The following is a 17,061-nucleotide window of genomic DNA, read 5'->3' as shown; positions in this document are numbered from 1 at the left end:
CTCAGTTCCATTCTCTGTGTGATGGCTACTCTGCTTTTACCTCTGACTGAAGGCCATGTGGTGCAACAATCCTATTTGTTTGCTGGCAGACTGTGCATATGAGAGCCAACAAAAAATATTTTGCAACTCTTGCGAGGTGGTGGTGGGTTTGCCAGCATAGCTGTTGTGGGCATGCAGTCAGAGTTCAGGCATGCAGGGGCCTTCAAGAGTCAGGTGGGAGAGGGTGAGGAGGATGAGGAAAGCAATGAAGTCAGCATCAGCTGCCGGGGCAGCAGAGCGAGAGCCAGCATGATTGTGAAATCTAATCACTACGGCTCCTTTGTTTTGCCTTAAAAAAAAAAGCTTTATCTCTGGATACTTTGTCGTTTGAAGAAGCCAGGTGCTGTGGGTCCTTTAGGTCTGGAAATTGGCAAGGGAGAGTGACGTGTGGTAAAATGACGGATATAGGTCCAGCCAAGCTCCAGGGCCAGGTGTGGCCTGGTCAGCAGGGAGCGTAGCAGGGAGGCCACTGCGTCTGGGTTCATGACTGGTTAACCAGGGCCATCTCCCTGAAGACTCTACCTAGTCTTTCAGGGGAGGGAGGGAGGGAGGCCCTTGTTGAGCCTGTGAGGCATTCCTGCTAGTGGACCTGGCCTGGAGTCAGAGGGAGACCAGGGCTTCCCACAGGTGGGCACCTCTGGTGGCTGGGGGCAGGCTGGCATCCACACTGCTGAAGGCCCAGCGTGGAGCTGCTGCTCAGAGGAATCCTCAGGGGTGTGCAGAGGCACCCAGGGATGGCCTTACCTGTGGAGAGGATCCATTGGGCAACATCCCTGCTCCAGTAGATACCCTGATGCATGAAGAGTGACTGATTAAATAAAAGGAATAAACCATCATGAAGGCAGAACAGTCTGCAAGAGCATGTATCATATCTGACTGCTGGCAATGATAAGAAGAGACTCCTCCAAGCACCTATGGTTTGGAAACTTTATTTTATTTATTTTTTAGATAGAGTCTCGCTCTGTCTTCCAGGCTGTAGTGCAATGGTGTGATCTTGGCTCACCGCAACCTCCATCTCCTGGGTTCAAGCAATTCTCCTGTCTCAGCTTCCTGAGTAGCTGGGATTACAGGCACCTGCCACCATGCCCAGCTAGTTTTTGTATTTTTAATAGAGACGGGGTTTCACCATATTGGCTAGAGTGGTCTCAAACTCCTGACCTCAAATGATCCGCCTGTCTCAGCCTCCTAAAGTGCTGGGATTACAGGTATGAGCCACCATGCCCAGCCTGGAAATTCTAAAATGTACTCCCAAACAGCCGATGGGCTGAAGGGGAAATCACTGTGAAAACTAAACATATGGAAGTGAATGACTGAAAATGTTGCATACTGGAAACTTCTGGGATCTATTGAAGGTGTCATCAGAGGCCAATTTGTAGCCTTAAATGAATTTATATAAAATCACAAAAGATTGAAAATACTTGAATTAAGAACTCAATGCAGGCGAGGACAGAAAGAATATAGAGAATGAGAGGACCTTTTCTGTCTAGCTCATGCTGTTTGAGGAGCAGTGAGCAATCTGGTGGGCCCAGAGCACTAGGGTGGGGAAAAGGAGAGAGGCTGGAAGGTCGGCAAGGGCCGAAGTGGTCTAGGGCCTCCAACGCTAGACCCTGAAGCATGTTAGCAGTGGATGGTCTCTTCTACAGTACAGGTTGGCTTCAGTCCACAGCAGAGCCCGGGTGTTCTCTCTGCTGTCCTCTGAGTGTCCTGGGCTGCTTATGTGAGCCCTAGGCAGAGGAACAGGAGCCTTTGTGGAAGGAACCTGGAGCAGGAGCTGTGTGGTCCTCTTGGTAAACAGGTAAATTTTACATAAATTAGGGAGGACTGCAGACCCACACAGCTTATCACTCACTTCATCCCCGGAGCTTCCTGGGGCTTGGTCTCTGGAAGGGGCACTAGCACTCATATGCAGGGCTCCCAGCGCTTACTTTCTGGTCATGACCCCTGCTGAACTGAGGGCTTCGTTGGTTCTATTGCTGTTGCTGCTGCTCTGACTCCACCACCTTTTCCCAACTTGGCATCTGGCGGTTGAGCCATGACAGGAAAGGAGAGTGACCTGCAAGTATTTGTCCCTTAGCTGCTGTGACTTCTTGGAAACCTACCATTACTCAGTGAGCTCTGGACAGGCAAAGGGCCCATCTTTTTTGACATTCCATGTACTGGTTTCCTTTTCTTTTCTCTGTTTCCTCTTTGTTTTTCCTCACAACAAAAGTAGTTTTGTTGTTTGGTGTTTGTATTAATATAGTAATGCCATATATTCATTGTTAAAAAATTCAAAGTTTGCCAGGTGCAGTGGCTCTGCTGCCCAAGCACCTTTGGTAACCTCCTTCCTCTTACCTGGGCCCTGAACTATGCCCCGTCTGCTTGAGCCATTGGCTCTTTTAGATCCCTATTTCCCTGGTCAGTAGCTGGGTAGTGTTGGGGATATCTTGGGTGTTGGGGTTGGTCTGGGTCAGAGGGACCAAGTTCTGGTCTCAGTACTGTAGCTGGAGTGCCTCAGTGCATCTCTCTGACTTGTGGTTTGTTACTGGGAAAGTGGGGACAATGAGGCCAGCCCTGGAGGGCTGCCAGCACAGACTGTCCCATTCAGTCGTCTCTGTCACCCACAGTCCCATAGCATGGCCTTGTCCTGTTGCTCAGGAACCGAGGCCTGAGTGGTGGTGCTTGCACCTGGCTGTAGGCAGGCTCCTGGGCTACAGGTTACTGAGGATTGTGGGCTGAGTGGGCTCTCAGTCCTTTATCTTGCTGCTGCTTTCATTTGGGAGCTTCTCATTTTCTTCCTATGCATTTAGAATCGAGAGTGACCTTTGATATGTGTTCTTTTTTTGTTTGTTCTGCTAGGGACCAGCCACCACTGTTACCTTTTCAAGAACCGGGGAGTATTTTGCTTCCGGAGGCTCTGATGAACAAGTAAGTAAAAAATAGTCAAATGAAATGGTGAAGAAAGGAATCTGAGCTGATTTCTGCTCAGAACCAAACGGTGTTTGCGGGATGGGCTGAGTTTCACCAGCTTCCTGGGTGGCTTTCAGTGACTAAAAAGGCCCTGGTGGAGCTTGGGGTCCAGGGCCCTTGCCACTCCAGATTGGGTCTCCTGCAGGTGGTGACCTTATGGCTGCATCTCAGAATCCTCACTGCTCAGGCTAGCACTTAGTGGAAGGAGGCTGGGCTATGGTTGTTGTGAAAAGTTGGTTTTTTAGTTCTTTTCCTGATGCTAAACAAATAGATAATGATGATTATTAATATGATCTTACTGCAGGCCTGGGAATATGACCAATGTGACAAGCGCTTCGTACCTCATCTAATTCTCATGACAACCCTGTGGGGCAGGCCCTCTCATCTCACCATGCTGTAGATGAGGAAACTAAGTTCCAGCAGATGGTAGGGCTGGGCAGGCACCGGGCCCTGTCTCACTTCAGAGCCATTCTCTTGCCCTGGGAGCCTCTGCTCTGTCATCTGCTGTCCTTTGCTCCCAGTCCACTTGGACACTGTTTGAGGGGTCAGCATTTTCAGTATTTTTGGCTGCAGAGAGAGGTCACTGTGAAGAGGTCCTATCCCACCTTGTCACCCTCTGCTGTGAGGCTGCAGCCTGTCAGCCCTGGTGCCTTGTGCCCTAACTGCTAACCACCTATGGCCTGTCTCCTGGTGGGCACCCTGCTTCTGGGGTCTAGTCCAGACCCTGGCACTGGGGAGGCCAGGCGCACTGAAGAGTCCACCTGCAGTCTTTCACCCGTGTCCATACGGTCCTCTTGTCCAGAGAACTGCAGCCCCTGAGGCAAGGAGGAAAGAGTGGCTGTTCTGCGCCACTGTTGACCGGATGTATGGCCGAGAATGTTTATTCCATGCTGCCCAGCCTCTTAGCTCTGGCTGCTTAGCCTAGAAAAGTCCTATTGGCCTATGTGAGTCCTGGCCTCAGCCAAATCTGCCAATTTTGGTTATGTCTCTTCTAGTAAGGCAGAGGGTAGTTGGAGGCTCTTTGACTATAGCCTGGATTAGAGACAGCAGACGTCTTCCCACACCAGCACCAGTCCTGCTCTAGCAGATGAGGGAGGAGGAAGGCAAAAGTGACCCCTGAGCCTTCCCTGAGTGTGATGCTTGGCTTGTTGCTTAGAAGACAGGGAGAACTTAACACAGTAAATAGAGTCATGGTAGAACCAACTGACATAGTAGGAGAGGCAGCCTGGTGGAAAATAGGCTCCCACCCACTCTGGCCCCTCCTCAAGCAGCACTGCCATCAGCTCCCAGGCTGCCTGTTGAATATCTGCTCTGAGCTTCTTTGGAGTGACATTTGGCATTGTCAGTTTGCACTCATGATAGCCACTCTACTCTTAGGAATTTATTCAGCAGTTAGATTTGCACAGTGACATGAAGACCCTGTAAACAAGGGTGCGTGTGTGCTAATGTTCTGTTTGTAAGGTGACATGTGCACGACCCTAGGTGCCATCCATCTGGGAGAATAAACAGTGGAGCTGCTCAGTGGTGAGGAACCTCCCAGAGAGCGAGGCTCACAGCTGCGTCCTGACAGACAGGGATGGTGTCCAGAGCTCATGGAGTGTTCATCTTGTGTGGATACGGTGGTTTTTCTGTGGCCTCAGGTGGCCATTGGCCACACACTCCCCAATTCTCTTGTGACGCCCAAGCCAGCCATCCTGCAAGTGGCCCTGGAAGAACGCAGTCGTGCATGGCCAGCAGCCTCCAGCAGGGAGCGCTCTTGCTTCCCAACCAGGCGCCTCCCTCATCTGTGCTCAAGGAGGCGAGGGACATGGCCCTGCTGATAGGAGGACACTCGGAATAGGATGTGTTTTTCTTTTTTCTTTTCTTTTATTTTTTTGAGATGGAGTTTCACTCTTGTTGCCCAGGCTGGAGTGCAATGGCATAATCTTGGCTCACAGAACCTCTGCCTCCTGGGTTCAAGTGATTCTCCTACCTCAGCCTCCCAAGTAGCTGGGATTACAGGCATGCGCCACCATGCCCAGCTAATTTTGTATTTTTAGTACAGATGGGGTTTTCTGCATGTTGGTCAGGCTGATCTCGAACTCCCGACCTCAGATGATTCACCCACCTAAGCCTCCCAAAGTGTTGGGATTACAGGCGTGAGCCACCGTGCCTGGCCTAGGACATGTTTTTCATGGCTGAGTTAGCCTTGGGATGACGGGTGTGTTGCTGAGTACTTCCTGTGTGCCTGTGTCCGCCAGGTTGTCTCCTATGAGCCCTGTGAGCTGGGAATGAGACTTATCCCTATCTCACAGATGCAGGAACTGAGGTACGAGGTTGAGACCCTTGCCTTGGGCCATTCAGTAAGGAGGGGTCTGGCCAGGAGTCCATGTGTTAACCACTTGTCACAGTGTAACAGGCCAGACCACCACCCTCAGGACCTTCTATTTTAGTACAGAGGCGGGTGATAAACAAGGAAAAGGCACAACTGGATTAAATAACTACCTACTCTGATGCTATGAAGGAAATAAATAGAGGGCTATAATAAACATTCACAGAGGGCCTCTCTGAGAACATGGTGCTGTTGAAGCAGACACTTCAGCCTGCAAAGGAGCCAACCCCATAATGCTTGGGCCTGTGACACCGTAGGGAGATGAACCAGCAAGTGTAAAGGCCTGGTGGTGTTACACTGCGGTCGTTCATCCAGGTCACATCCAGGTCCTCTTGAAGCCTGTGCAGAATGCCTACTCCCCAGTGGTGTGGGGTAGGTCCCAGAATTGAGTTGGAGTGTCAGGTGGGGACCACTCTCCCACCATGGCTTAGAACTTTGGGCATGGGCTCTGAGCCCATTTTCTCAGTGAAGGACTGGCAAGGGGATTTTCTCCCCCTGACTTGGTGTGCCTGTTGGTTTGGCAGGTGATGGTTTGGAAGAGTAATTTTGATGTTGTTGATCATGGAGAAGTCATGAAAGTGCCAAGGCCCCCAGCCACACTGGCCAGCTCTGCAGGGAATCTGGTAAGTGGCTTGGCAGGTATGTCCTGAGCTCTGTGACTCTGGTGGGCTAGGTCATGGTGAACAGCTCTGGGCTTGGAGATGGTGAGGGTAGAGGTTTAGGCCCATCTCTGGAAAGGGACCCTGGTAAGATCTTGTCATTTACCAAATACTTTGGCACTTGTGGTGCTTTGTTTTCCATCTAGAGTGAACGAATGAGACACAAAGAGGCTGATATAGCAAGCTACTGGGTGCCCCGGGCCTGTGCCATTTGGTGGGGGTATGTTTCCATGGCAAACGCTGCTGGTTGATTGAGGCCTTAGGAGACGAGGGACCTGTCCCATACTGAACCCTGGGCCACAGAATACAAATGTGGGGCTCCTAGAGGGTTCAGGGGCTGAAACCACAGCTGGGACAAATGGGAAAGGCCCAGCCCTGTTGCTTTCACTTCCCCCACTTTTTTTTCTAACCATGGAGAGGAAGTTCCTCAGCCACAAACCATTTTTAGCACCTTTGTTGGTAAAAGAATATTCGGTGTTCCTGAATTTAAATAGTTAATATTTTTGACAACTATTTGGGGGAAAAATTGATAACTGATACAGTCTTATTAAATAAGGTCGTATTCAGCGTGGGCCGAAATAAATGTTAAAGCCAAGGTTGTGGAACCCTCAGGGTTCCAAGCTCCTATGGCCACAGGCTGTTTAAATATCTCTCCACTGTATGCCTCCACCATAGAGGCAGTGTGGCCTCCCCGACACGGATACTGGTCCAAATAACAGGAAGCGGCTCGCCCAAGGCCTCCAGCAAGTCAAGGCTGGGGCCCAGAATAGAACCAGGAAGCCTCTTGAGTCTATCCCGGGGCTTCTGTGGTTGCAGCAGATAGACCCCTCACCACCGCATTCCATCACACACACATGCCCCGTTTTGTGTCCTGGGCTGCCTCTAGGCATTGGCCCAGTTGGGATTTATGGTTTTTCTTCCAGGGGTTGCCATCCTGGCTGGCCCCTTGGCTGTCCTCTGTACTTGCTAATCAGTGGCCAGTTTTCAGCTTTTGGATTTGTTGGGGGATGACTGGGCTGCATGATGCACTGCTTGCTGCTGGTTCATCTTCCACCCAGAAAGGCATTTCACATTGCGGGTTGGGGTCCCCTGGGACCCAGCAGACCTCTAGATCCTGCCCTCTTTCCTGTGACTCCCTATCTACTGGGCACTTCTGGTGAGCCACAGCCAAGGCCTTTTATGCTTGCCACCCTGTTTATTCCTTATCAGAATGAGTGGGTAAAGGTACTGCTCAATTCACAGATGAGACACCTGGGACTTAGTCATCTTCCCCAGATGCCTGGACCAGGCTGACCCCTCTGAGCAAAGCTAGGGACTGCAGGTAGCAGATGGCTGCTGGCTCTTTTTCCCCATTTTAGAGGAGGGCACTGCCATCTGCCGCTTGGGAATGGTTAATATCTACCAACTGCAGGAGAATCCCATGTTCTTATAGTTATTAGGAAAATAAATAAGATGAACTTCCTCTTGTTCCTTTAGTCCTGGCTCAGCGATGAGGTATGGGGCACCTTTGCTTTCCAGAGCTATGGGTGGGGATCCCAGCATGGCAGGATGGGGCATGTGGATGAACAGCTCGGCAGGGCTCAGGGCAACCACGTGATCCCATACTATCTACAGGCTCACGTTGGAGTTGTAGTCACAGCTCTGCCTGCTGGCCCTTACTACATGGGCCTCAAATAGGGGAAAGGCTGTGGGCCCTGGGGTCAGAGAACTGGGTCTAAACCCTGGATGTGTGGCCCCAGGCAAAACACGTGGTCTTCCTAAACCAATATTTCCACAGTGGTACCTGAGTATCCCCATAGGCAGGCTCTGCCGCGAGCTTTCAGACCCCACCAAGTGACTTGTTCATCCTAAAATCATCCTTGGTTGAGATGCGACCTCTCCTTATTTGTCATAAGCCCCTCTGAGACCCTGAGTGGATGTTAAGTCCTCTTCTAGACACACTTTCGCTGACACACACCTGCCATATGGTGTAAACTTTTAGTACTTCTCTGATCTCAGGACTCCCAGGCCAAGAGGAGCGCTAGGTTTTTAGTTTGTTTTGCCTTGTTTTATTGTGATAATATATATATAACACAAAGTTTACCATTCTAACCATTTTTAAGTGTACAATTCGGTGGCATTAAATATATTCACAATGTTGTGCAACCATCACCATCTATTTCCAGAAGATTTTCATCTTTCCAAACTGAGGAGAGCTACTTTTTATAACACTGTTCAGTGGTTTGGTTTTCTTCTGAGATAGGAAGGGAAGCTGATGGCACTGAGACAGTATCTGGGGACTGGTTCCATGGCTGGCCAGAGTGTCTTAGCCCCACAGGGAGCCCAGGAGCACTGCAGGAGCTCCATGTCTCAGGAGCTTGTGAGTCTGATGAGCCCCTGCCCCTCCAGCTCTGTCTATGTACTGGCCTTCCAGTAACACAGGGTTTCTCACCCTCAGCACTATTGATATTTTGGGCCAGATCATTCTTTGCTGTGGGTGGTGGTGGTGGGGGTGCTATTTCGTGCATTGTGGGATATTTAGCAGCATCCTTGGCCTTTATTCACTAGATACCAGTAGCATCTTCACCCTCCCACCAACCCAAGTTATGACAACCAAAAATGTCTTCTAGGCCGGGCATGGTGGCCCACACCTGTAATCTCAGCACTTTGAGAGGCTGAAACTAGAGGATCGCTTGTGACCAGGAGTTAAAGACCAGCCTGGGGAACACAGCAAGATCCTGTCTCTACAAAAATTTAAAAATTACCTGAGTATGGTGGCACTCCCCTGTGGTCCTAGCCACTTGGGAAGCTGAGGCAGGAAGATCGCTTGAACCCAGGAGTTGGAGGCTATCGTGAACTATGATCCATACCACTGCACTCCAGCTTGGATAACAGAGTGAGACTCTGTTTCTGGGGGAAAAAAAAAGTCATCCAATACTGCCAAATGTCCCTCTGGTGGGCAGAATTGTCCCCAGTTGCAATAAGAGAATCACTGCAATAAGTCTTGCCTCAGCGGTGAGCCCAGAAAAGAAGCTGACCTAGCAGTGGGAGGAGTGTGGGAATGTGTCTGGAGATGGGGCTCTCTTAGCAGTGGGAGGAGCATGGGGATGAGGTGGGAGAGGCTGTGGGCATGTGGGTGAGGACTGCTATTCCAGCAGCCCTGAGTGTGAGGACTCTGCTCAGTTGGGCCAGATCTGGACTCCCACCAGCAGCGGCAGTGGTGGCCCAGGTTTCTCAGCCTGGGTTTCTAACAGAAGCTTATTTTGTAGGAATCTTCTTTGGTCTCAGTCTTCTGCAGGTGATGGTAAACAACGGAAAAAAAAAGACCTTTTGCCTTTAGCAACTTGGTTTTCTTCACTTAAAAATTGGAAAGTGTTTTTGCCTTTCCTGCCTAAAGGCTTCCCTGGCTCTGGGAGAATATCTGGTCAGTGGTTTGGTGGCTGACCAGTGCGGCTTGACTTCTCAAAGAGCCCATGGCACCACAGCTGTGCCCCAAGAACTTATGAATCTAACGACCCTCTGCCTATGTCAGCTCTGTCTACACCCTGGGCCTGAAGCCATGTGAAACATCCTGGGCATTTGAGGATTCTAGGAAGCCAATCGGGCAGGTGTAGGTGTTGAATTCCTCACCATGTCCTCATTCCAGTATAGCAGTCGAAAGCCAGAGGGACAGACCCTGCCTGGACCCCCTACTCTACTCACCCTTTAGTAGACCATGGCAGGGGCAGCTGTGAGCCTGTGATGGTCCTTCTGCCCTGGAAAACCCCCTGCCCATGACCCTTTCTCGGATTGCAGTGCTTCAACTCTCAGATCTTGGAACGAAGGTTGTCCTTGAGCCCACTCTGAATAGAGCTCTGTTCACTGCAGAGCTATTTTCAACCTCTGGTTGAAATTCACAGCTTATTTTTAGGCACATTTCATGTTGAAAAGCAAAAGCCATTTCCCAGCCATTCAGAATGAGAATAATGGGTTCCATTTTCCCTCTATTCTTGGCTGAGTTGTGCATGAGGAGGGATTTCAGGGCCTGTGGCTGGGGAATTTTCTCTGCTTAGAAGGTTGCAGAGGAAGGATTCCAGGCCATGCTCTGGGCTGAGGGTGGACAGAAGCTCCATGTTTTGCCTTGTAACATGCTACGAGGCTGGAGGAAGGATGGAAGAGCCACTTGCAGGCAAATGAGCACCTCCCAGAGGGGCGTGAGTGTGGGCAAGGGATGGGAGCCCCTGGGAGTTGTCTACAGTGGGTGCTCGTACTAGTGTTTTCAAGGATGCAGTGCTTAGCTCTGTTCCCTGCCACAGCACTGCCCCCTCTGCCCTTTTCCACCCTCTTGCTGTCTGTCCTTTGGGGCCTGTCCCGGAGGCATAAAGACCCCTGTATCTTGGGTGACCTTAAATTTAACACCTGCTCCCAAACACCCCGCCACTGTAGGACAGACAGAAGAAGCTCAACCACAGAAGCATTTTTTAACCACTTTTTAAATAGCAGAGATGCATTTGCTTGATTGACTTATTTTTGCCCTCCTTCCAAATGTCTGGGGGCCCATTATGCAATTGGGAAGAAAAGTTGTGCTGGGTGGGGTGGGAGGAGAACACAGAGTTCTAGGTAGTTCAATGAAACTAGGGAAAAAAAGAAACAAAACCCATTTCCTGAGTTCTAAGGATTGGCTGCTGTCTGGTTCACACATTAACCTTGAGTTTTAGGGCTGAGGGCTTTTCTCTGTTCACCTCTCAAGATCTCATTTTAAGGAGAAAAGCTCATCTGTGGTTAAGAGCTTGGGTTCTAGCTTCCAGCCAACCTGTGATGAAATCCTTTCTCTACCCTACCTGGGGTGTGACCCTAGGAAAGTGGCTAGACATCTGTGAGGCATGATTTTCTCTTCTGTCATATGGGGAGAGGCTGGGTCATCCTTTGTGGGATTTCATGCGTCGTGTATCTGCCTGGCACATGGCAAGTGCTCATCAAGCTTTAGCTATTTTTTTTTGAGACAAGGTCTCGCTGTCACCCAGGCTGAAGTATGGTGGCGTGATCGTGGCTCACTGCAGCTTCGACTTCCTGGGCTGAAGTGATCCTCCTGTCTTAGCCTCCTGAGTAGCTGGGACTATAGGTGTGTGCTCCTATGCCCAGCTAATTAAAAAAAAATTTTTTTTTGAGACTGTCTTTTGCTGTCACCCAGGCTGGAGTGCAATGGCGCCATCTCAGCTCGTTGCAACCTCTGCCTCCCGGGTTCAAGAGATTCTTGTACCTCCCAAGTAGCTGGGATTATGGGTGCCCCCACCCCACCATGCCTGGCTAATTTTTGTATTTTTTTTTTTTTTTTGAGATGGAGTTTTACTCTTGTTGTTGCCCAGGCTGGAGTGCAATGGTGTGATCTCAGCTCACTGCAGCCTCCACCTCCCAGGTTCAAGCGATTCTCCTGCCTCAGTCTCCCAAGTAGCTGGGATTACAGGCACCCACCACCATGCCTGGCTAATTTTTGTATTTTTAGCAGAAACAGGATTTCACCATGTTGGCCAGGCTGGTCTTGAACTCCTGACCTTAGGTGATCTGTCCACCTTGGCCTCCCAAGTGCTGGGATTACAGGCGTGAGCCACCATGCCTGGCCTAATTTTTAAATTTTTTATAGAGAAAGGATCTCTCTGTCTTTTCCAGGCTGGTCTCAAATTCCTGGGCTCAAGCAGACCTCCTGCTTCCACCTCCCAAAGCATTGGGATTATAGGTATGAACTACCATGCCTGGCCCACCAAGCTTTAGCTATTTTAAAAAGGTTCTTTTCCCCTCCCTGACTAAAAGCCAGTCTAAGAGATTATGTGTTCAAAACTTGCTAGAGTGAGGGACAGCAGATAAGAATGGAAGCACTTAAAATTTTCCATGTTGATCCCTCTCTGCAGGTCATTATAGTGAGGGCTAGTGAGGTTTTAGACCCTTGGAGACATCAAAATTGTATGTCCCGATGGCAGACCTAAGTCCTCTGTGCTCTCAGATGAGAGAGCAGATCTGTGAGTGGGTGGAAACAGACTTTTCCTTCCACCCCAGGATTCCCCAGGACAAGATGCCCAGGATCCCCAGAGCCTCAGTGCTTTAACTGTCCTCTGGAAGAGGGGGCTGAGTCAGTTGAGAACATCTGACCTGAACCTGAGGCCTCATCTGTGCCGAAGGATGGCCTGTTTCTTCTTCCTAGTTCCTCTGATTCTGAGGGTAAAGCATCAGCCACTTCCTGTACCCATCCTTCAGCTTCCATGTTTCTGTTTTGGGGCACTGCCACAGGGGTGGGCTTCACTTAGGGGTTCTTGGGACTTTGATTCCTGGCCCAGAGATTCCTGGCACTAGATCTTCCGCTGTGCTGTGAATCTGTGTGCCTGTGGATTTTTAAGATCTGGGTTCTCACTCCAGGTGCCTTGCCCAAGGAATTATAGGGTTGGAGAAGCAGGGAGAGGAGACCCATTTCCACCTGCCTCATAGATTTTAAAAAACTATTTGTATACATTTCAGAAGTACAAGTGCAGCTTTTTTACCTGATACATTGGTAGGGGTGAAGTCTGAGCTTTTAGTGTAACCGTCACCCAAATAATATACAGCATACTGATTAAGTATTTTCTCATCCTTTGCTTTATAGATTGTGTGTTAGTCTGCTCAGAATGCTGTAACAAAATACCATAGGCTAGGTAGATTATAAACAAAGAAATTTTATTTCTCACAGTTCTGGAGGCTGGGAAGTCAAAGCAAAGCACCAACGGGTTTAGTGTCTGGTGAGGGTTTGTTTTCTGCTTCATAGATGGCTCCTTCTCACTGTGTCCTCATGTGGTAGAAGGGGCTAGCTAGATCTCTGGGGTCTCTTTCATAAAGACAGTAATCCAAACATGATGGCTCTACCTGCATGACCTAATCACCTCCCAAAGGCCCCACCTCCTAATACACGCACCTTGGGGTTAGGATTTCAACACAGAAATTTTAGGGACACAAACCTTGAGACCATGCAACAGATTTGCTTCTCACTTGGGAGGACTTGCGTCGCTTACTGACAACACAAATTTATGGTCTGGCATTTGCTTTCTGTAGAGGGGAGAAGTGTGGGTTCAAAGGATTCTTAGCAAGCACAGTCTTGTGGGTGTTTGGAGCAGGAGTGAACCCCAGATTTATACGTCTTAAGAGCCTCTTCCTTCTCCACTTGATCCCAATTCTCAAGACCATTAAAGTAGGTAGGATGTGGTGATTCACGCCTGTAATCTTAGCACTTTGGGAGGCTGAGACAAGAGGCTGGCTTGAGCCCAGGAGTTCAAGACTAGCCTGAGTAACGTAGTGAGACCCCCTTTTCTTTAAAAAAGAAAGAAAGAAAGAAAAAAGACTATTAAAGGGAACTCATAGCCGGGCACGGTGGCTCATGCCTGTAATCCCAGCACTTTGGGAGGCTGAGGTGGGCAGATCACATGAGGTCAGGAGTTCAAGACCAGCCTGACCAATGGTGGTAAAACCCTGTCCCTACTAAAAATACAAAAATTAGCCGGGCGTGGTGGTACACACCTGTAGTCCCAGCTACTCGGGAGGCTGAGGCAGGAGAATCGCTTGAACCCAGGAGGCGGAGGTTGCAGTGAGCCAAGATCATACCACTATACTCCAGCCTGAGCAATAGAGTGAGACGCTGTCTCAAAAAACTAAATAAAATAAAATAAAGGGAGCTCCTGGCTTTCTGCCTGCTGCAGGTGAGTCAGAAAATGCCCAGGTAAGTTACCCAACTTGGAAAAACCTTGGCTTCAGGGGACCCAAACCCCCAATGCCTCAAGCTGCCTGTGCCCTTGAACTCAGGGCATCTTTGTGGGGGCTCACACCCTTTGACTGAATAGCTGGCATTGCCCACAGTCCTTTTCATTGATGTGAATGAGAGCTTGGTGGAAATGGGAAAGCAAATCCTCTTCTGAGGGGCACCATTCCGTCTCGTGTGGCTGTTGCGGGGCTTTGTTGGGGCCAGGCTTTATGGGATGACTTGGGAACAGTGGGGGCTTTCTTTTTGTGTTTCCTAGGAGTTACCAAGTGGCCCATCTCTGGTTCCTGGGAGAAAATTCATTCCTGTCCCCTATGCCACATAGAGGAAGAACTTTGAGCCCAGAGGTGACCTGCTGGTGAATAGCTTGGGCCGCAGCCAAGTCCTTGCCCCTGGGATTGAAGTGCAGGAACACTAAGAGAGCCCAGACTGGAAAAGAGCAAGGGGGAGTCTCCTCATTTCTCAATGGGAAAAAGGAGCCCAGCATCCTCACCTCTGGGACAGATAACCATGCATTCCCCTGTGTGTATGCACATGCACGCTCATGTGTGGATCCCTGTCAGTGCTGCTTCAGGGTCTCCTGGTGTCTGCATTCCCACAGTGCTCTGTCAAGTGCACCTCCCTTATAGTCATCCATGTAATCCCCCCACAAACCCTGCAGTTCCAGTTCTGTGGGGCATCTCCAGATTACATGGGATGTACTAGGGCTGGGCACGGCATGGGTGATGGCAGGGATCTGGCTAGGCACCTTCCTGAGATGAGAACAGGCAGCTTACAAGCATGTCTTTCCTGGAAAGGATTTTCAGGTAGCCCCACTAGGAAGATGGAAGGTGGATACTAGAAACTTCCAGCTCTGGGAGCCACTTCAAGAACTTAGTTGGCAGTAAGAGCTGCGCTGCTTCAGCGTGCTGGTCTGAGCCGCAGTTGGGGCCCAGCCTGAGATGGCGTGTCTCCTATAACTCAGACAGGTTGTCTCAATTCTCTGCATCCCTGTCTCCCCACCAGTCTGCATTGCATCCTTTGTGCATTTTTCACTTCATGGGCTCACTCTTTAGAAGACTTTCCTGCGGAAGGGAGGTCACAGCAGCCTTTGCTTTGGGTGGCAGAGGCCTTCAGACAAGATGCCCCTTTCATATTCGGGCTGCATTTTCCTCCACCTTTATCTGAATAGAATTCATTGAAAGTGCTCTGGCTTTCTTAGTTTCAGTAGGAAGAGAGTGGACGCTAGAAATAGAGAAGATTCAATATTTGTTACCAAATTACAGGGTTTGTTTTGTTTGTTTGTTTTTGTTTTTTGAAATGGAGTCTCTCTGTTGCCCAGGTTGGAGTGCAGTGGCACTATCTCAGTTCACTGCAACCTCTGCCTCCCGGGTTCAAGTGATTCTCCTGCCTCAGCCTCCCAAGTAGCTGGGATTAGCCTGCCACCACACCAGGCAAACTTTTGTATTTTTAGTAGAGATAGTGTTTTGCCAGGCTGGCCAGGCTGGTCTCAAACTTCTGATCTCAGGTGATCCACCCACCTCAGCCTCCTAAAATGCTGCTGGGATTGCAGGCATGAGCCACCACTCCCAGCCCCAAACTACAGATTCTGTAGAATGTTTTCCTGCTTGAAACAGAGCACCCTTGGCTAGTGGCTGGCGAGTAATGTGGCATTTGCAAGATCCAGGAGCACCAAAGATGCCAGTGCTTCTGGAAGTGGGCTGCCCAGACCCAGGGCAGGGTCCCAGCTCCTTTTTCTTACAGAGGCTACCACTGACTTTATTGCCAGATACATGTTAAATAATTACTATATTTTCCGCAAGGGAGGAGTTGCCTTTATAAGCATGAGGACAGCATTTGCAGAAATCCATTAGGAGATGCTAGTTGGGCTTTCCAGGCAGTGATAGTGAAGAGACAGGCCTTTTAACATTTGATGTTTATTGTAGTAAGCCTTTTGCAGTGGTTCTTAAACATTAGTGTGCCTCAGAATCACTCCAAGGGCTTGTTAAAACACAGCTTGCTGGACCCCATACCCAGAGTATCTGATTTAATAGGGAATTCACATTTCTAACAGATTTCTAAGTGATGTTGATGCTGCTGGTCCAGGGACTCACTTGGAGAACGACTGGTCTTTTGGAAAACAGTCTAGCCTATTGTGACCATGGCATCCTGGGCAGGGAATTGGAGGAAGATAACCATGCCTTCCCCTGTGTCTGTGCACGTGCATACTTATGTGTGAAGCCCTGTCAGGGCTGCTTCAGGCTCTACATTATTTTTATCTTTGAAGTTTCTAGGACTTGTGGGTACAGCTTGGGAAAGGCAATCAGAAAATCAGTGTCCCTCGGAGCCTACTGTAGTGTGTTGCTTTCCAGAAGAGTAAAAAGGTATGACCTTGGTTCTTTGTTTGATTTTTTTTTTTTTTTTTTTTTTTAGACAGGGTCTTGCTCCGTCACCCAGGCTGGAGTGCAGTGGCACGATCTTGGCTCACTGCAACCTCCATCTCCCAGGTTCAAGCAGTTCTCGGGTCTTAGCCTCCCGAGTAGCTGGGACTAAAGGCATACACCACACCTGGCTAATTTTTCATATATTTTTTTTTAGTAGAGATGGGGTTTTGCCATGTTGGCCAGGCTGGTCTTGAACTCCTGACCTCAGGTGATCCACCCGTCTTGGCCACCTTGGCCTCCCAAAGTGCTGGGATTACAGGCATGAGCCACTGTACCCACCGATCTCAGTTCTAATTTCCATGCACTCTTTTAAGAAAGCCCAGCCAGGCCTGGTGGCATGCACATGTAGTCCCAGATATTTAGGGCTGAGGGGGAGAATTGCATGAGCCCAGGAGTTCAAAGCTGCAGTGAACTATGACTGTATCACTGCACTTCAGCTTGGGTGATAGCGTAAGACCCTGTCTCAAAAAGAAAGAAAGCTCAGTGATGCCCTGTGGGCCCTTTAAACCCAAAGGCATCTACCAAGGCTCAGTTTACAACCACATAGGCAGGCATCACCAGCTGAGGATATCAGTAGTAAGGAAGGTAGAACTCACTGTGGCTCTGCTATGGGCCTCTGCCAGGCCTGTTGTTCTGTCCCAGCTCCTTTCCTGCTCCTTAACACTCTTGCCATTAGTTCAGTCACCTGTTCTTGGATCTGCGTTCGGCATTACCCTTGGTGTTTCCCCTGCTGTGTTGGTGTCCCTGCCTCCCACTTCTTACCCTGCAAATGTGGATGCCTAGGCCAGCTCCCATCTCCAGAGAGCCTGCTAGGCTTTAGGGAGGCTGATGGGTGAGAGGCTCTACCTGAGCCGGAGATGGCCTGGGTGTATATGGCTTAACATTTGA

The 17,061-nt window shown here is 49.7% G+C and overlaps 1 protein-coding gene across 4 annotated transcripts in view; it reads left to right on the top strand.

Moving 5' to 3' along the window:
- The window catches only part of POC1A (POC1 centriolar protein A), an 81,757-nt gene that overhangs the window by 25,186 nt on the left and 39,510 nt on the right, over positions 1-17,061 (top strand). For all 4 annotated transcript variants that reach the window (XM_012460654.2, XM_012460655.3, XM_012460657.2 and 1 more), the window contains 2 exons: positions 2,878-2,946; positions 5,884-5,982. In XM_012460654.2, the coding sequence (XP_012316077.1) occupies positions 2,878-2,946; positions 5,884-5,982 (168 nt within the window). The remainder of the gene's footprint in view (positions 1-2,877; positions 2,947-5,883; positions 5,983-17,061) is intronic.

Source organism: Aotus nancymaae, unplaced genomic scaffold (assembly GCF_030222135.1).
Source record: "Aotus nancymaae isolate 86718 unplaced genomic scaffold, 86718_ANA_hifiasm-v0.15.2.pri h1tg000067l, whole genome shotgun sequence".
Lineage (NCBI taxonomy): Eukaryota > Metazoa > Chordata > Mammalia > Primates > Aotidae > Aotus > Aotus nancymaae.
The sequence above is the reverse complement of the archived record's forward strand: the minus strand, read 5'-3'. Positions and strand labels throughout refer to the sequence as shown.